Source organism: Dermochelys coriacea, chromosome 6, assembly GCF_009764565.3.
Source record: "Dermochelys coriacea isolate rDerCor1 chromosome 6, rDerCor1.pri.v4, whole genome shotgun sequence".
Classification (NCBI taxonomy): domain Eukaryota; kingdom Metazoa; phylum Chordata; order Testudines; family Dermochelyidae; genus Dermochelys; species Dermochelys coriacea.
Window position 1 is genome coordinate 85721937 of NC_050073.1, and position 21010 is coordinate 85742946.

The window sequence follows — 21010 nt, forward strand, 5'->3', positions numbered from 1 at the left end:
ATGACTTTCCCAAGATCACACAGTGAATCTGGACAGAGCTGGAAACAGAATCTAGATCTTCTGAGCACCAGTCTGGAGCTTTAAACACAAGACATGTTAAAATAACATATTTGATTTCCACTTAAGATTTTAAGTCAACGTTTCTCCCAGAACTAGTCTTCATGGCTGAAATTTACACTTTCAGCCACTACTATCTATATAGAGTGGTTCAAATGCTGCTGCTGCTCTCACATAAACAGGACATTTTTTTCCATTACGTGTCTATGAATGATGCCCCAGATGATGTGAGCCAGCACAAATATGTAATGTCACATATTGATGCAACAGTGGGGCATGACACTGATTATTTTGTGGCTGATCTAACATTATTTCCTAGAGGTTGCTGAGTCTACAAGTGGCTTATGTCACTCTCAGTTGTGCAGTGTGAAATTGATGTGCATTTTTCCATTTCTCTGTATTGATTTAATGGGGTTTGCATATGAGGTACACAGAGATGTTTGCATGAAAGTGGTTTTATAAAGTGAAAATATCTTCTAGAGAATTCTCACTTAATTTGTTCATTTGAATATGTCTCTTGTTTTACATGTAGGTTTGATGGACTTCGGGGAAGAGGCTTTGACAGATTTGAAGGGCCAAGACAGAGAGGACCTCGTTTTGAAGGCCAGCACTTGGAAGGGCCGAGGCCAAGATTTGAAGGTCAGAATTCAGATGGACGGTCTTCAAGCAAATGGGGGACTATCCCCCGGGGGCCAGCAGCACAGTTTTATACTTCCCAAAGTACATCACAGATGCACAGTTCCCGACCAAGCGGGTCACAGTGGAGGGGGCCCAAACCTCCTTTTGGACAACAGCAGTCTCAAGCAGAGTCCCGAACAGAAAACAGAGATGCTTTTGCTGATGCAGCTGTCAACCAGGAGTTGGCAAATAGAACTCAGTCTATGCCAATTGCCTTTGATACAGATGCAAAAAATTCTGGTCCAGTTCAGCCAGCTGAGGACCTGACAAAAGCTCAACAGGAGCCACCCAAAGCTGAAGTCAAAAAATTAATTTCTGGGCCTAAAAAGTGGACTTGGAGTTCTCAGGATCCTGCGCAGCAATTAGAAGAGACAAAACCAACTACTCAACCTCCACCCATTCAGAATCAAAAACCAACACCACTTCTCAGTACACCTGTAACTGTGCAGTCTACTATTCCTCCGAGAACAGGAGGAACAGCAGCCGTACCTCCATCCCCTGTAACAGGAAATAAAGACTTGAAATCTACAGATAGTAAATTGCCCCTTTCAGAAAATAGCCAGGGTAAAGGACTACCTGGATCAGAAAATAACCAGGGTAAAGGTCTGGTTCAGCCAGAAGATAATAGAGGCAATGGACTAGTAAGCAGAGGCAGGGGTCAGGGCAGGCTGGACGACGGTCGAGGCAGGGGTCAGGGCAGGCTGGACGACGGTCGAGGCAGGGGTCAGGGCAGGCTGGACGACGGTCGAGGCAGGGGTCAGGGCAGGCTGGACGACGGTCGAGGCAGGGGTCAGGGCAGGCTGGACGACGGCCGAGGCAGGGGGCAGGGCAGGCTGGACGACGGCCGAGGCAGGGGGCAGGGCAGGCTGGACGACGGCCGAGGCAGGGGGCTGGGCAGGCTGGACGACGGCCGAGGCAGGGGGCTGGGCAGGCTGGACGACGGCCGAGGCAGGGGGCTGGGCAGGCTGGACGACGGCCGAGGCAGGGGGCTGGGCAGGCTGGACGACGGCCGAGGCAGGGGGCTGGGCAGGCTGGACGACGGCCGAGGCAGGGGGCTGGGCAGGCTGGACGACGGCCGAGGCAGGGGGCAGGGCAGGCTGGACGACGGCCGAGGCAGGGGGCAGGGCAGGCTGGACGACGGCCGAGGCAGGGGGCAGGGCAGGCTGGACGACGGCCTCGACAGGGGGCAGGGCAGGCTGGAAGACTGCCGAGGCAGGGGGCTAACAAACAGAGGCAGAGGATTGCCCAGACAGGCAGCCACCCGAGGCCGGGGGATGATCCAGAGAGTGAGCAGCCGGGAGGAGCAGCTGGATAGGCGGTCAGGTAGCAGGGAGAAGTTGCCAGATGCGCAGTCAGGCAGCTGGGAGATGGGGCCAGTTGGGCGGTCAGGCAGCCGGGAGCGGGTGTTGTCCAGCCGAGACAAGGAACCAGCTGGCCGGGCAGACAGCAGGGATAGGGGGCAGTCAGGAAGCTGGGAGAGGGGCCCCGTCATGCGGGCTGGAAGCCGGGAGAGGGGTCCTGTCATACGGGCTGAAAGCTGGGAGAGGGGTCCTGGCAGGCGGGCAGGAAGTCGGGAGAGGGGTTCTGTCAGGCGATCAGGTAGCCGGGAGAGGGAAATGGGCAGGCCTGAAACATGCAATATTGATAAACCAATCCGCCTCGGAGACAACTCTGAGAAATTATCTCTTTATCATCGAGAGGAACCAACCAGGGCTCCCTGGAGTCATGAAGAGGAGAGAATGCAAGAGGAACCTTCATTAGATAGACGAGATGCCCGTCCTTTAGAGCGCGAACAATTGGATGATTGGGAAAGAGATCGATACTGGAGAGAGCATGACACAGATATTCAGGATGATCACGTGGATCCCTATGATAGAGATGACAGGTTACCACTCCGTCTTTCATTGCCTCCACTATCACCTCTTCCTCCTCTCCCTCCTTTGTCTTCTGATCTTGACAGAAGAGACACTTGGTGGGATGATTGGGAAAGGCCAAGGGAGAGGGAGCTGGATAGAGATCTGGACAGGATTGGAAGACCCTTGGATGTTTATGATCGAGAATTAGATAGAGAATGGGACAGAGATTACTTGAGACCTCTGGATGACAGAGATACACCGGGTCATGACCTGGACATTCCTCCTCTTCCACCTTTGCCACCACTTCCACCTCTGGACAGGTATCATGAGGACCGGTGGAGGGAGGAAAGAGACAGGGATCTCTATGACAGAGACCTCCGAGACAGGGGAGAGTTGAGGATTCGAGAGTATCCAGAGAGGCGTGATACATCAAGGGAGAAGCGAGATTACATTCCTGAAAGGACTGACTGGGAGAGGGAACGGTTGTCAGATAGATGGTATCCTGATGAAGCAGACAGACTACGACCTTTGGGGGATCAGCTTGATCCACCCCTTCCACCACCACGTTCATCTGACATGCTGGGAGCAGAGCCAAATCTGGACCCTGAACAGTCACTTGGAGGGGTAATGGTCCTTAGTCAAAGGCAGCATGAAATAATCCTGAAGGCTGCCCAGGAGCTGAAAATGCTTCGGTGAGTTGGCTAATCTTGTAATTTCTTTAGGGGAAAAAAGTTGCTAATTTATCTGAACTAATCCATGGAATTGTATTAAATACTGTCAGGTAGGGTCACAGGTTTTGCTTTATCAGTTTAGACAATTATTGCATCTGTTCTGTCATTATGCCTCTTGCAATTGCCAATACATGATGCTTCAAGGGGCTGCCCCTAGGCCATCTGATCTTTTAAACTCATTCAATTGTACAGTACTGTGTGGAGGGCAATAATTTCCTTCTTCACCCCCAGATGTGATGAATGTTTGGCTTAAAGCATTTGGATTTCTTATTCTGTGCAAATCCCAAGATATTACTATCTTAATTTTCCTTTAGTCCATTTCAATCATCACTGTATTTTAACTGAATCCATATGAGAGGATGAGAACATTGCATATACCTAGGATGTAGGCAGAGGCAGGGTTGTGAAGATCTGTAAAGATGAGGACAAAAAATTTTAACTTGATATAAAAGTTAAGAGGAAGCCGATGAGTGCCTGAAGATGACTTTAGCTGTTGCATTCTGAATACGCTGGAGGTAAGTGATACGGAAATTAGCAAGGGCAGAGAGGAGGAGGTTAGAGTAGTCAAAATGAAAAAGAACCAGTGCATGTGTAAGGGTTTTGTTCATAAGAACAGAGGAAAGATCATATTATTTTAGATAAGGTACAGAAATTGCAGCAGGAATTTACCAATATGTGAGGAGGGAAGATGCGTGGAAAATCACACACAACTAATAAGGCTGAGTGACTGGGAGGCTGTAGTTTTTACATCAGTGGAAAAGGAAGAGGAAGGTATTTGGGGAAAGATGAACTTCTTTTGCCATATTCAGTTTGTGTTGAGGAGCAAGCATATTGGATAATATTAAGTAATCAGATCTGCAAGAATGTACAGGTGACTCCCAAAATTAAATCTGTCAAATGGGTCATTTAATCTGAGAGTCAGCATGGCAATACTACTGGTTTGTAGACTGCCTCACAACCTTTACTTCTTATTGGACCTAACAGGTTTATTAACCAGCCTTGTAGCGGAGTCTCCATGACTCTTTGACTAAGGAGATTTAAGTATCCGTGTGAATAATATCTCCAGCACCTAGGACCAAGATTTCATATTCAGTTTATTATGAGTTTCTGTCCCCACATACACACTAGACCTGATCTTTAGTCTAGGTTGTAGTGTAGACGTAGGTAACATAATCCTGGTCAGCAACTTTCTGGTCAGATAATCTCCTTCTCCAGAGAAGAGTTGCGGTTCTGTCTCTCACCAGGCAGACAAATTGACTGTGCTGGTCTGCCCTTGGAGATTCATGACCTCAGCAAGCTTCCAAAACGTTCTATTGGAGAATTTTATCCAACCATGGAATCAGAGTGCTGATGATCTCTCTAACCACTTGTTGTCCAGTAGCTTTAACGTGACTGCTGAGCAAGGAATTCCTGTAGTCCTATGCTGCAGACATTAGAGAAGCCAATAAATCCTTCTACACAATAGCAGATGCAAAATTTTATCCAAAGGAACTGTTCTGCATAATGACCTGAATAGATTTTATATAGTCATAGCTGTATAATGCAGAGCATAGAACTTCATCCAGTAATTCCTGCAGTTGAAGGAATTTTTCACTACTGTCAAGACCAATAATTTGTTGAGTTAGATCCTATTAGAAAGACATCCATGTTGAGATTTTCAAAAGTGCCCAAGTGAGTTAGGCACCTAAGTCCCTTTGACTTTCAGCCAGTCTTGATTTAAAGACTCCAGATAATGATGAACTAACCATTTTCCTTGATAATCTGTTCTAGTGTTTCACTATTTAAAAGTTGTCTTTTTTCCAGTTTGAAGTTATCTAACTTCAACTTCCAATTATTATTGTTATGTCAGTGCTAGGTTAAAGAGTTCCATAAAGTCTAATGTTTACTTCCAGTGTAGGTCCTTAAAGACTCTGATCTAGTAGCTCTTAACTTTCTCTTTGATCACCAAAATAGATTATGCTCATAAGTCTCTCAATGTAAAGCATGTTTTTCAGACCTCAAATTAATTTTTTGTAGTACTTCTCTGAGCAGTCTCCAATTTTTCACAATCATTTTTAAAGTTTAGACATCAGAATTAGACACAGTTTTCCAGTAGTGATCTCACCTGTGCTGTATGTGAAGTTGATATCACCTCTCTATGTATTTAACATTTCACTGTTTATGCATTCCAAGGATTGGGTTAGCCTTTTGTGCCACTACTTCACATTGGAAGCTCATGTTCAGTGGATTATCTAGTGACCCGTAAGTTCTTTTCAGAGTTACTGCTTTCCTGAGGTTTCCACCTCTCACTACCATGCACACATGTCCAGTAAATATGGCTGCCCACATTCTGTGTTCCTAAATGTAGTTCTGTTTTTCTTGTTATTTGCCACCCCACCAATATTTGTCGTCTGCAAATTGTATCAGCTATGATTTTATATTTTCTTGCAATTTATTGGTAAAAATACTGAACAGAGTTGAGCTGACAGCTGATCCCTGTGGGACTCTTGTAGAGTCATTCTAATTATTGATGATTTCCTGTTAACAATTCTGTTTTGAGATCTATCAGTTAGCTAGATCTTAATCCACTTAATATGGATTATTTTGGTTTTGTACTGTGCTTATTTTTTTATCATGGTTCCTGACTGCCTTCCCTCATTTGAAATCTAGCATCACCCTGCGTGAAGAACTTTGTAAATTATACTGAGAAAAGATTGACTGTATCAAAGATAGCTTCTCCAGTTCTTAGAAATCATATATGTACCTCTCTTGGTTGGAGGTAGCCAGTCAAGAGCACTTGAGTCTACTGTTGACATAGAATAGAACATTAACACCTTCAGAGATAGCAGCCTATCAGCCTTCCTGAAACATGTAGTCGTCCATCGTGTGTTCAAGAAACCATCACTCAGTGTCAATGACTTTGCTGATAACCTTCCCTTCCCAGGCAAAGTGATTGACGCATTGGTGAAAAGCCATTTCCAGCAGCACTTGACGTCTGCTAATATCTTAGAATCTTCCCTGACAGATTTTAGACCAACGTATGGAACAGAAACAGCACTGGTCACACTGATGGAAAATCTCCTCTTTTTCAAAGACAGTTGGCACACATACATGCTGATGTTAGATCTGTCTGCACCCTTGACCAGCACCCTTTAATTATGAAGTGTTGATGATTCATCTGAGTGACCTGGTGAGATGAGCAGAATTGCGTTAAATTGGCTTCCCTCATTCCTGTCATGTCATGTGGGCTATTGCACTTCCTAGAGAGATTTCATATGAGGATTCTCTCAGGGTTTAATCTTGTTTATCCTTCTATTCAACTTTACCATCCTTTATTAAATTGTTACAATTCTAGGGAAGATTTGAGATACTATGGACCCAATGCCAACAACATGCAGATGTCAGCTAGCTGCAAATCGTCTGTAGATGACACTATCATCCAGATATCTCAGTACCTGAGAGAGCACTGCTGCTGAATGAAAAACAGTTGACTAAAACAAAACCTGGGAAAGACAGAGGTGATACTGGTGGGAAGAGGAAAATGCTTTGAAGAACTTGCCAAAGTGAAGCATGGTCCTCAAGTTTTTAAGATGCTTGTTGGAGAAAGCATCTTTTTTTCTGTTTCTTGTACAGCGTTCAGTACATCACTGGCACTTAGTAAATAACTGAAGATGTCTACTTTTTCAGTTACAGTGATATGCAGTCTTGGGATGCTACTAGACTCCTCAGTGTCCGTAGATTACTGGATGATGACAGTAGCAAAATATGCTTTTTATTACATCCTTGGCTAGTCAGGAGCATGGCTTCTTAGATGTGGATCTGTCCACGGTGATCCAAGTAGCTATCACTGCAAAACTCAGTTTTTCTAATGTGCTGTACCTGGGGTTGAATGTGTGAAGGCAAACCCCCCCCCCCCTCACCTGCTGGTTCAAAATGTCATGGTCCACTCGTTAGGCAACAGAGCCTGATGAGTGCTTGCCACCTCAGTTCTCCACTTGCTGCAGTGGCTCTCTGTCCGTGTCCAAATCCAAATGTAATAAACCAGGGCCCAGCCAACTGATGATCTCAGAGATTGCCCCTTTCCAGGCATCCCATAGCAAAAGCTATATTCATCATGTAGTCAACCCACAGCTCCAAAATGAGGTTGATGCAGGATTTTTACTATCTGCATAATGAAATGTAAAACAATTTCTGCTGCATCATTATCACAAGAATCCTGAAGAGTGGCCAAGCAATAATAAACAGCAAAATATTCCTCCAAATCGTTTTCCAAAATCCCTTACCACTGGAAACATTCAGAGGTACCATAATGGTGTAATATAAAGAGAGAGAAAGCTTGGATGGTGCAGTGATACCCTGGATGTGGGTGCATCATGCACATTAGTAGGAAGGAACATCAAAAAAGGAAGAGGTAAACTTATAAATGGAATGTAAATGAATGAGGTCCTCGGGGAAGAGTGTAGAAAGAAGAGGAATAGACCTAAGAACAGAGCGTCATGGTTCACCCTCCAGAGGGAACAGGAAGATCAGTGAGGGAGCAGTATTTGGAAAAACAAAGTCAAGGGGGTGGGGTGCCCCCACTTTTCTGCATCTGCCATTGCATCCCTTAGGGTGATAATCGCACAAGCTGGATTTTATGCTAAAATGATGAACAGTTAAACAGTTACTGTTGACATTTGTCGTCCTTAGGTTTCAGTTAAAAACGCATTGAAATGAATGGGGGCATTTTCTCCCTCTCTCAAAGCTGTTTTGTTTTCACACTCATAAAGATAGTATACCTTTTATTCCCCTATGGAAGGTTTTAATTGCAACCAGAAGTGCTGGAAATGTAATTTTCAAAAAGTGAATGGAAGTTATGATTCTGAAGAATTTAATCTGTCATGGGAACTGATTTAATACACCAGGTTGTCAGGGACTTTTACTTGTGCTTTAGAGAATGGTGTTTAAGGCCTAATAAATTGATACACTGAAACAAGAAGGCTTCATATGTGAAAGAAGATTCTCTCTACAGCGCCAAAGAAAGGGTTCAGTTAAAGAAGATTCTGTTGACTGTTTTCCTCAGTTTTCAAGTTAACGCTGGGGAAGTCACCCCTTTGTATCAAACCATATTGAGAGTTGTGTTTTCTACGTTATGCTGATTCTTCTCATTGTGTACTTCAGAAAAAGCAGATCCTAAGCAGAACAATGCAGTGTAAGTGGCTTGAAATTGATAAGACTCTTTCTGATGATGCTTTGAGACAGAAGCAGTAGTAGAAATGTAGAGAATAGCTTGTTTCAACTTCAGGTGTCTTCAATTAGATCTGCTCTCTGTACATCTGACAAGTCTGGTATCAGCTGTGTGTTGATCTGGATTTGCCAACCAATACATTTTTCCAAAGCCAGGTGTTAGGAACATTTGGATGTTAGGGGAGCTCTGAGTAGTTGCAGCTGTTATTTATTGTTTTTACTGAGGTGGCACTTAGGAGTCCCAGTCGTGGACCAGGACCCCATTGTGCTAGGCACCCTACAAACACACAACAAAAGGATGGTCCCTGCATCAAAGAGCTTACAATCTAAGTCAAGTCTCTCAGTATGCTGGCTGTTGGGGTGCTACCAGCTGCTTGTGTCCTAGCTTATCCCAGTCATAAACTCTGTTGTGGCTATTGATTCTTAATACTACTACAATATATTTTGTTGGTGTAAGAATCGGTTCCCCCCCCTTTTTTTTAATGGTGCATTTATGCCACAGAATGGTAACACACTTTTGTGATTGATGTGCAGGGAACAAAAAGAACAGCTGGAGAAGCTGAAAGAGTTTGTGCCTGATCCCCACCTGCCCCAACTGTCATCACAGGAACTTCTAGATCACAAACCACAACTACAAGGCCACGTGCCTTCAGGTAAATGAAATCTGTGCTAAAGGAATGAAATGCAGATGATAATTCACCTGGGTGTGAACATTAGTTCAAATCTAAGCTAAAATAGATATTTCCTGGCTTCTGTTGGTGAGGCAAAGCAAACTGAGGTAGGTAACTCATAAAATAATACTTTACACCTAGTCAAATCTCACAAAACTGTACTTTGGTAACCTACAAACCCAAATGGAAAAAGAACTTTGAGCTTGTAGTTGACTGAAACACAAGCCAGTGAGATTCTGCTGCTGTGTTGGAGGCAAGAGTAATGTGTCTAATGACATGTTTCTCATAGACCGGGGGGAACATGACATGCTTTTTCCAGTGTGGGAGCAACATATCAATTCCTGGTATGCCCCAGGCATTCAGGTAATCCCCTGAAGAAGGAGTAGGACATTTATAATTGTCTGATGGTGCTGGTGTTCTTCCCCAGCACTCATTGGGCCACAAACCTCACCTACCTGCACTGGGCTCTCCCTTCCAGTAGTTCAGATTAGTGAAGTTCTACTGTACATTTGTTTGATACAATATTCTTATATATTTGTACGTGTGTGTTTCACATACTTGTTAATCTGAAGTATTGATATGGATCAAAGTAGTTCAATTATTTATAGGGGGATAGGAGACGATACCTTAATTTTACACTTTTAAAAAGTTAAACTAAGAAGTTTTGTCCCGTCACCCAGATCACTCTGCTTGAACACTGTCCTTTCCCCTGTCCTTCATCTCTTTGTCTTTTTAGATCAGAGGTTCTCAAACTCTGGTCCGCGGACCACTGCTCTGTTAAGGTGGTCTGCTGATAGTTCCCTCTAAGGTGCATGCCTGGATGGTCACACATGAAAGAATGAAGGGCCACCCACCTACTTAGTGGAGCGGCTCACGCATGGCTCCACTAATTAGGTGCCTAGACCCTGGAGAAGGTGGACATGTAAGGTGAGGTGGTGGCATTGGGGGGAATCGGGGGTAGATGGTGGGGACAGTGGGGTGAGAAGAGGGGGTAGGGGAATTTGGGACATGCAGGGCTGCGGAAGCCAGAGAAACAGGCGACTTTCCCTAGCTCCAGGGCTGCGGCTGCCGGAGAGAGATGGCCCTCCTTCCCAGCCTCAGCTGGAGAGCTGCCGCTGTAGACCTCCCTTCTTCCCAGCCCCAGCTCGGGGGCTCCTATGGTGCTGGAGAGACCCGCCCCGCTCCTTCCCAGCCCCAGCTTGGTGGCTGCTGGGGCAAGGGAGAGAGGGCACATCCATCACATTAGAAAGGTGAGACTACTGATATTAAAATATAAGTTGTGTGCTTTTATTTGTAGAACAAAAAAACGTTAATTATTATAAGTTGTTTTTTTTATATAGCACTTTTATCCAAAGCACTTTACAATAATTAATTAACGATACAAACAACATTTGGAAAGATCATTAAGTGGTCTGTCGAGACCCTCAGCAATTTTCAAGTTGTCCATGGGAAAAAAAGGTTTGAGAACCACTGTTTTAGATTATAAACTCTTTGGAGCAGGGACTGTCCCCTCCTTTGTGTTTGGAAAGCACCCACTGAATAATGGGTATAATAATATACTGCTTAAATCACCATACTGCTTATACTGTTTAAATCATTTTACAAACATGACCGAATCCTATCAGCACATCGGTGAAGTAGGTAAATAAATACTAGACACTGATTGACAGAAGAGCATGAAATCCGCTCACCCGTTTTCTTCTAGTTGTCTGTTTTCCAAATGTTGAAGCAACTCTACTTCTGTGTTTCTCAGCAACCTGTTGGCACAGGCTCTGTGTAGGAAGCTAGAAGAGTAATTTTTTCTTCAGTGTACATAAACTGTGCTTTCCATGTGTAGACCTGACTTGACATGAGTAATTGGAAATGTGTGAGGCCTCATTTCTTGGGAGACAGGATTAAGGAGGTAAATAGATCAGCAGGCTGGAAACAGAATGTCTGTACTAGCTAAGGTAAGGGGGAACTATTTACAATGGAAAAAATAATAGAATAAGATAAGTTGGGAGCAAAGACTAGGTAAAGAGTAAGTCATATATGGACAGTGCATAGACAGAGCATGCTGTACAGGGATTGCTTCCTACAAAGTTACCAAGCCAATCCCAAAACGTGTAATGCAATGTATTGTGTAAATGTACATAAAGGAAGAGGCTTGCTAACTTTGGATGTGTGGTATGCTTTATACCAGGGATGACCAACCTGAGTCGGAGAAGGAGCCAGAATTTACCAATGTACATTGCCAAAGAGCCACAGTAATACGTCAGCAGCGCCCCATCAGTTCCCCACTCCCAGTTTCTCCCAACCACCAGCAGCCCAGCCGATCAGTGCCTCCTCCTCCCTCTTTGCACCTCCCAATCAGCTGTTTGGTGGTGTGCAGGAGACTCTGGGGGCAGGGAGAGGAGCGAGGGCATAGCAGGCTCAGGGGAGGGCGTGGGAAGGGGTGGAGTAGGGGCAGGGCCTGTGGCAGAGCCAGGAGTTGAGCAGTGAGCACCGCCCAGCACGTTGGAAAGTTGGTGCCTGTAGCTCCAGCCCCGGAGTTGGTGCCTATACAAGGAGCCGCATATTAACTTCTGAAGAGCCGCATGCGGCTCCGGAGCCACAGGTTGAGCACCCTTGCCTTATACCATCTCCTACGATTGAGTCCAATCAACTCAGCAGAGCTTTGCCATTCATTTGTATTTATCATAGAATCATAGGACTGGAAGGGACCTTGAGAGGTCATCTAGTTCAGTCCCCTGCACTCATGGCAGGACTAAGTATTATCTAGACCATTCCTGACAGGCATTTGTCTAAGCTGCTCTTAAAAATCTCCAATGATGGAGATTCCATGACTTCCGTAGGCAATTTATTTCAGTGTTTAACCACCTTGACAGTTAAGAAGTTTTTTCCTAATGTTCAACTTCCCTTGCTGCAATTTAAGCCCATTGCTACTTGTCCTATCCTCAGAGGTTAAGAAAAACAATTTTTCTCCCTCCTTCTTGTAACAACCTTTTATGTACTTGAAAACAGTTATCATGTCCCCCCTCAGTCTTCTCTTTTCCAGACTAAACAAACCCAATTTTTTTCAATCTTTCCTCATAAGTCATGTTTTCTAGACTTTTAATCATTTTTGTCACTCTTCTCTGGACTCTCTTCAGTTTGTCCTCATCCTTCCTGAAATGTGGTACCAAGAACTGGACACAATACTCCAGTTGAGGCCTAATCAGCATAGAGTAGAGTGGAAGAATTATTTCTCGTGTCTTGCTTACAACACTCCTGCTAATACATCCCAGAATGATGTTTGCTTTTTTTTGCAACAGCATTACACTGTTGACTCATTTAGCTTTTGGTCCACTATTTAGCTTTTGGTCCTTTCTGCAGTACTCCTTCCTATGCAGCCATTTTCCATTTTGTATGTGTGCAACTGATTGTTCCTTCCTAAATGGAGTACTTTGCATTTGTTCTTATTGAATTTCATCCTGTTTACTTCAGACCATTTGTCCAGATCATTTTGAATTTTAATCCTATCCTCCAAAGCACTTGCAACCCCTCCCAGCTTGGTATCGTCTGCAACTTTATAAGTGTACTCTGTATGCCATTATCTAAATCATTGATGAAGATATTGAACCTGGACCAAGAACTGATCCCTTCGGGACCCCACTCGTTATGCCCTTCCAGCATGACTGTGAACAACTGATAACTATTCTGTGGGAACTGTTTTCCAACCAGTTTTGCATTCACCTTATATCTAGGTTGCATTTCCCTAGTTTGTTTATGAGAAGGTCATGCGAAACCGTATCAAAAGCTTTACTAAAATCAAGATATACCACATCTACCTCTTCCCCCATCTACAAGGCTTGTTACCCTGTCAAAGAAAGCTGTCAGGTAGGTTTGACACGATTTGTTCTTGACAGACCCATGCTGACTATTACTTATCACCTTATTATCATCTAGATGTTTGAAAATTGATTGCTTAATTATTTGCTCCATTATCTTTCTGGGTACAGAAGTTAAGCTGACTGGTTTGTAATTCCATGGGTTGTCCTTATTTCCCTTTTTATAGATTGGCACTATATTTGCCCTTTTTCAGTCTTCTGGAATCTATCCCATCTTCCATGAGTTTTCAAAGATAGGTTTCAGAGTGGTAGCCGTGTTAGTCTGTATCAGCAAAAATAATGAGGAGTCCTTGTGGCACCTTAGAGACTAACAAATTTATTTGGGCATAAGCTTTCATGGGCTAGAACCCACTTCATCAGATACATGGAGTGGAAAATACAGAAGCAGGTATAAATAAATGGAAAGATGTGAGTTGCCTTACAAAGTGTGAGGTCAGTCTAACGAGACAATTCAACTGACAACAGGCTACCAAGGGAGGAAAAATAAGAGACTGGGAGTGGTTGGATCATTACAAACCTAAACCTAATTTCCCCAATACTAATTTCCCCCAACTGTTACTCACTCCTTCTTGTCAACTGTCTTAAATGGACCACTCTCATTACCACTTCAAAAGTTATTTTTATTTCCTTTGAAAGGATGTCCAATTGAATTGTCTCCTTAGACTGACCTCACACTTGGTAAGGCAACTCGCATCTTTTCATGTATTTATACCTGCTCCTGTATTTTCCACTCCATGCATCTGATGAAGTGGGTTCTAGCCCACGAAAGCTTATGCCCAAATAAATTTGTTAGTCTCTAAGGTGCCACAAGGACTCCTTGTTGTTTTTTCAAAGATAATCACTAATGGCTCAGATATCTCCTCTGTCAGCTCCTTGAGTATTCTAGGATGCATTTCATCAGACCCTGGTGACTTGAAGACATCTCACTTGTCTAAGTAATTTTGTACTTGTTCTTTCTCTATTTTAGCCTTTTCTGATCCTATTTCATTTTCACTGGTATTCATTACGTTAGACATCCAATTACCACCAACCTTCCGATGAAAAGCAAAATAAAGAAGTCATTAAACACCTCTGCCATTTCCACATTTTCTGTTATCTCCCCCCCCCCCCATTGAGTAATGGGCCTACCTTGTTCTTGTTCTTCCTCTTGCTTCAAATGTATTTGTAGAATGTTTTCTTGTTACTCTTTATGTCCCTAGCTAGTTTAATCTCGTTTTGTGCCTTGACCTTTTTAATTTTGTCCCTACATACTTGTGTTGTTTGTTTATATTCATCCTTTGTAATTTGACCTAGTTTCCACTTTTTGTAGGACTCACTTTTGATTTTTAGATCATTGAAGGTTTCCTGGTTAAGCCAGTGTGGTCTCTTGCTGTACTTCCTATCTTTCCTATACAGTGGGATAGTTTGCTCTTGTGCCCTTAATAATGCCTCTTTGAAAAACTGCCAACTGTCTTCAATTGTTTTTCCCCTTAGACTTGCTTCCCATGGGATCTTACCTACCAACTTGCTGAGTTGGCTAAAGTCTGCCTTCTTGAAATCCATTGTCTTTATTTTGCTGTTCTCCCTCCTACCATTCCTTAGAATCATGAATACTATCATTTCATGATCACTTTCACCCAAGCTGCCTTCCACTTTCAAAATTCTCAACCAGTTCCTCCCTGTTTGTCAAAATCAAATCTAAAAGAGCCTGTCCCCAGTAGCTTTCTCCACCTTTGTTACAAAGTTTTAAATAAAGTTACAGTGCTTCTTTTAATTTGTCATGTTTAATATTGTATCTGTTATGGGAGAGGGGTGGTCAGACTATGGACCTTGTGGTGAATAAAGGAGCACATTTTCCATGTAACCTAGGAGAGCCAGGAGGTTGATATTAGCTGAACAGAAAGCAAATTTTCTCTAGGGTGAGCCAAGCAGCTGGTGTTAATTCTAGAGAGGGTGGATTTTTGCTGGGAGTTGTCAAGAAGCTGGCAATAGCTGTAGATAGGGGGTGTGTACACAAGAGCAAGAGAGGTAACTGTTCATAGTTTTGGAAGCTCTGTTTATACTAGGAAGTTTACTAATTGTGGGCAGTGGGTGTTGCTGAAAACAGTTTAACTGCAAGAATAGAATGGCCAAACCATGATCACAGCTTTTTCTGAGCAGTCCTCTATTAGGTTTTGTGAAATAGTGCAGAATATGATTTACTCTTGTGTACGGTTGCACTTAAATCATTTTCAGCACTGGTTCAGCTGCACCTGGTGTCAGCAATGGGTACATTTTTAGTATAGCTGCAGTCTTAGACTTGCTGCTATTTAGAGGCAATTTTTTTTCACATATCTATAACATGAAATTTAGCTGAGGGAAACAGCCTGGAAGGTGCTTTGGCTAAGGAGAGAGCTTAATTTGGTAAGGTCATTTTGGATGAGAGAACAGTTACATTAAGACTTTATTCATATTTGACTTAATGGATTTAGAGGTTTCAAGTAGTGAGCACACACCAACCAATCCAGAATGACTGCTGTTCTTGGGATATCAGTGTGTAGTTGTGCCCTCCTGTGAGGGGACCTGAAAATGCTAATGGTTAGGAATGTGTGAATTACAGACTGTTATGAAGGGACTAGAGGTCTGCTCAGGCCCAATTTTAAAGACCAGCCTGGGCCTGAATCTGACCCTGGCACAGCTGACCTGAGAGTGTCAAGTCCTTTTCTGGCCCACCCGGACCTGACACTTTCCCCTGAAACTATTGCCGCCGCTACTGCCTTGTCCTGGGGCCTTGTCCTGCAGGGGACTTCCTACTTCCCATACCTGGTGAACGTGGTCAATCACCGGCCACCTTCTGCTCATGGGGTTGGTGTGGCAGCAGCTGCATACCCCACTCCTGCCAGCTACCACTGCTTTGCTGCACTGTGTGTGCTATGGAGTGAGAGGCACTGTGACTTGTAAGCGTGATAACTCCCTAGCAGACACAGTGCAGCCAAGTGGCAGGGCCTGGCAGGAGCAGGGCACGCATCCATCTCCATGGTGCCAATTCTACAGGTAGGAGGAGGTGATCAGAGCCTACCTGACCTGAACTCTACACTTGTAGCTGGGTCCTGTTGTGTTTGGGTCAGGTTGCAAGGCTCTAGCTGGGACACAAGTTGGTCAGAGGGCTTTGTTTACTGTTTTCACATAGGGTGAGGGAAGCTGTTTACAGAGCCTTATTAAAAAATGTTTCCCATGTTTAGGCATCTTCTCAACTGCCACCTGAGACACCAATAGAATCTCAGCCTATCAAACCTTCTCCTGCTGTTATTATAAAGCCACCAGTGCTGTTCAGGCAACCCACCCCAGTGACGAGACCAGGTGCCCCGGTGACAAGGCCAGGTGCTCCAATTCCGGCTTCAGCTACAACCTCAAGTCAGGCTCCTACAATAAAGCCAACATCTGGTGCTGTGAAACAGGAACGTTGGGATGAGGATTCTTTTCATGGACTCTGGGATACCAGTGAAGATAAAGGAGCAAATTTGGAGTATGCATTATGTAAACCAGAATCAGTGCTGCCACCCACAGTATCATCTTCTGGGAAAATACCTCCTCCAGGTCATACTCCCATTCCATCATCTGTACCATCATCAATTCCTAAACCACCTCTAATTCAACAGACTGTGGACTATGGCCATGGGCGGGGTGAGTAATGGAAAAAATAATTTTGCCTCTAGTACAGGACCACTTAAACAAAACTTTTTGCTTCTAAAGGGACGTGCTCTGAGTGTTATTTACCACACATAGTATGCCCAGAATCTTAACACAATCACTGTGTAAGCTCTGTACATCATTATGTAGTGCCAAATACCTCAGCTGCAGTGAGGTTGAAAGTTTTTGCTATATGATTGATCTCCTCACTTAAATAATTAGACTGCACTCATGAGTAGGGCCAGGGCCCTACCAAATTCACGGTCCCATTTTGGTAAATTTCACAGTCATAGGATTTTTAAAACCTTAAATTTCACAATTTCAGATATTTAAATCAGAAATTTCACAGTGTTGTAACCAGGTTTGTGTGTGTGGGGAGGTCCCGATCCAAAACAGGGTAGTGGGGGGATCGCAAGGCTATTGTAGGGGGCGTCACGGTATTGCCATTCTTACTACTGTGCTGCTGCTGGCAGTGGTGCTGCCTTCAGAACTGGGCGGCCAAAGAGGAGTGGCTGCTGACTGGGAGCCCAGCAGTGCAGAAGTAAGGGTAGCATGGTATGGTATTGCCACCCTTACTTCTGTGCTGCTGCTGGCAGCAACACTGCCTTCAGAGCTGTGTGGCCGGAGAGTGGTGGCTGCTGGCTGGCAGCCCAGCTCTGAAGGCAGTGCGGTTGCCAGCAGCAGCACAGAAGTAAGGGTGGCAATACCATATCATGCCATCCTCACTTCTGTGCTGCTGCTGGAGATGGTGCAGCCTTCAGAACTGGGCTGCCAGCCAGCAGTAGCAGAGCTTCCTGCAGCTGGGGGAGGTTCCCAGAGGTTAGTCTGACCTGACCGTGGGATCAGCCTGTTCAGGGGAAGTGGAAGTCCCATCCCTCCCCAGCCAGGCCAGACCTACAGCTGGACCCCAGTGCACCATAGGAGCCCCCAGCTGGGGCACCCCAGCCTTTCCCCTCCTCAGCTCCAGGCCCAGCACTTAGGAGCTAAAGGGACCTTGGGCTGACTGTGTGTGGGGGCAGGGTGTGTAACCATATAACCCTTAGCTTTCGCCCGCCCATAAGGCCAATCGTGCCCCCCCACCCCCCCAAAAAAGTGATGATCCTCTCCCCTCTGCTCATGAGTTTACTTTTTCTTTTCATGGTGTGATGTTGAGGTGCTTCACATGAATTAAATTGATTATTGCCACCTCTGGTTCTAATCAATACTAGCCCATGTGATAGAATCACAAAACAGTATATCATAACCAATGCAATATTGATACTCTACATTAAAACAGGTCTTTTATCTGAATGTTAGATCAACTGTAATAAAATGGACCACTTTTTGAACGCCTACAAGTAGAACATGTAATGCTGTTGTTCTTTTATTATTTGTCTGTGTATTGCCCAAAGTAGATGAGGAGCCCTGCAGGCAAGAATGAAGATAAATGCCTTCCCCTCAAGAGTTTACAACCTATATAATGAAGAATGATGGGTGGAGTTCAGATTTAATACTGAATGTCCCAAGGCTAAAATTTAATATGAAGCTTTTAGTTGAGAGTTAAGTTCCCATGGTTTTACACTACTTTAAAAAGAGAGAAATTCTGCTCGAATGCAGTTACTTTTAAAATGAGTGTTGTGGTATAGCTAGTTTTATTGTCTCTGCAACTTGAAAGTAGTTATTTGGAGCAGAAATGATCCCATGAATATTTTATTAAAATTTTTTAGAAAACTCACAGGAATCTAAACTAGCTACTTCAGTTACTGTTGTCTACATACTGGTATCTCTGACAAATATAGGGTATGGCTATTAAAAACCTGCAGCTGGCCAGGCTAAAGCGCTGTTTAATTGCAGTGTAGATGTTCAGGCTCGGGCTGGAGCATGGGATCTAGGAACCTGCAAGGTGGGAGGGTCCCACAGCTAAACTCCTTAAGGAAGGAAATATATTTCCTTGGGAAAATGACCCACCAGTTCAGTTTTAAAACTGAGCTACTTTTTTTTTAAGTTTGTACTTTTATGGGGCTTTTGTTAGGCTATAAAACAACTAGAAACAGACTGTTAGCTACTACAGTAGATAAAACTGGGCTATTTAAAAAAAAAAAAAAAAAACACCTTAAATTCCCCTTATTTTCTGTGCCCTGACCAACTACTTCCTGCGGTCCAGTTCTGTGCCTTCCTGCTTGTGTTTTAGGTTTTCCGCAGCTGTAACCTTTCAGTTTGTGCTGCTGTCCCTAGTCTCTTCAGCCAGAGACCGTTTCTGGGAAAGGAAGAGAGGGTGTATGTGTGGCATTACTTCCCCAGCAGCTGTCCTGTTTGAATCACTCCCTCCTTTCTTTCCATTGGCTTGTAGAGTGTACAACACATTTAACTTTTGACAGTTAAACTCCCCTTTCCTTTAATTTCAACAGTAGTAAAAGATGTTTATTTTCAGTAGAATATTTGATTATTTACTTCTACTTACAAAACTTTCAGTCTTGAAACAACTAGCTTATTTAAAAAAAGTAACATTTTTAAAATTGCAGCTGCTTTGAATTACGCAAATGATATAAAAACTCATTTAAATGTTTTATATCCATGACATTTCAACAGGCAAAGTCAAAATATTTTTAATTAAAAATTTGAAAATATGCAGTTCTGAGATGAGATTGTGTTGAATTTGAGCCATGAACATTTTAACTCTCCTAGGAACCCAGGGTTTTGTGGCACTGTATTCTTCTGCGGAAGAGTCAAATTCCATTCCAGTAATACAATAATAAAAGGACTTCACTGCAGTCCTGTTTGGTTCACCACTGGTCTTCAGTGGTATCCACTAGAAACAAAAATGTAGACATTGATTTAACTGTAGCATTGATAGGGCATTCCTTTCTGTTTGGACCACTCTCCTGGGAAGTTTAGCTTGCTCTTTTCTATATCTTTAATGGAATTAATGAAAAATTTTTATATATGGGGAAAAATACATTGGAACATAAGAACGGCCATACTGGGTCAGAACAAAGGTCCATCTAGCCCAGTATCCTGTCTTCCAACAGTGGCCAATGCCAGGTGCCCCAAAGGGAATGAATAGAACAGGTAATCATTAAGTGATCCATCCCCTGTCACCCATTTCCAGCCTCTGGCAAACAGAGGGTAGGGACACCATCCCTGCCCATTCTGGCTAATAGCCATTTATGGACCTATCCTCCATGAATTTATCTAGTTTTTTTTTTTTAAATCTTGTTATAGTTTTGGCCTTCACAACATCCTCTGGCAAAGAGTTCCACAGGTTGACTGTGTGTTGTGTGAAGAAATACTTCCTTTTGTTTGTTTTAAACCTGCTGCCTATTAATTTCATTGGGTGACCCCTAGTTCTTGTCCTTTTGAGGAGTAAATAACATTTCCTTATTTACTTTCTCCACACCAGTCATGATTTTATAGACCTCTATCATATCCCCCCTTAGTCATCTCTTTTCCAAGCTGAAAAGTCTCAATCTTATTAATCTCTCCTCATACAGAAGTTGTTCCATACCCCTAATAATTTTTGTTGCCCTTTTCTGAACCTTTTCCAATTCCAATATATTTTTTTTGAGATGCGGCAACCACAACTGTACACAGTATTCAAGATGTTGACCTACCATCAATCTATATAACAGTAATGTGATATTTTCTGTCTTATTATCTATCCCTTTCCTAATGATTCCCAACATTCTGTTAGCTTTTTTGACTGTCGCTGCACATTGAGTGGATATTTTCAGAGAACTATCCACAATGTTGCCAAGATCTCTTTTTTTAAGTGGTAACAGCTAATTTAGACCCCATCATTTTATATGTATAGTTGGGATTATGTTTTCCATTGTGCATTACTTTGCATTTATCAACATTGAATTTAATCTGCCATTTTGTTGCCCAAAGATCTGTTTTGTGAGATCTCTTTGTGACTCTTCACAGTCTGCTTTGGACTTAACTACCTTGAGTAGTTTTGTATCATCTTTAAATTTTGCCCCCTCATTGTTTACACTTTTTTCCAGATCATTTATGAATATGTTTAATAGTACTGGTTCCAGTACAGAACCCTGGGGGACACAACTATGTACTTCTCTCTATTCTGAAAACTGACCATTTACTCCTACCCTTTGTTTCCTATCTTTTAACCGGTTACTGGTCCATGAGAGGACCTTCCCTCTTATCCCATGACAGCTTACTTTACTTAAGAGCCTTTGGTGAGGGACCTTGTCAAAGGCTTTCTGAAAATCTAAGTACACTATATCCACTGGATCACCCTTGTCCATATGTCTGTTGACCCCCTCAAAGAATTCTAGTAGATTGGTGAGGCATGATTT

General features: G+C 43.4%; 1 protein-coding gene across 1 annotated transcript in view; it reads left to right on the forward strand.

Moving 5' to 3' along the window:
* YLPM1 (YLP motif containing 1) overlaps positions 1 to 21010 on the forward strand; it is a 60731-nt gene that overhangs the window by 16252 nt on the left and 23469 nt on the right. The window contains exons 5-10 of the mRNA XM_043516182.1: positions 590 to 1402; positions 1931 to 3283; positions 9062 to 9124; positions 9291 to 9305; positions 11446 to 11503; positions 16310 to 16709. Coding sequence (XP_043372117.1) covers positions 590 to 1402; positions 1931 to 3283; positions 9062 to 9124; positions 9291 to 9305; positions 11446 to 11503; positions 16310 to 16709 — 2702 coding nt within the window. The remainder of the gene's footprint in view (positions 1 to 589; positions 1403 to 1930; positions 3284 to 9061; positions 9125 to 9290; positions 9306 to 11445; positions 11504 to 16309; positions 16710 to 21010) is intronic.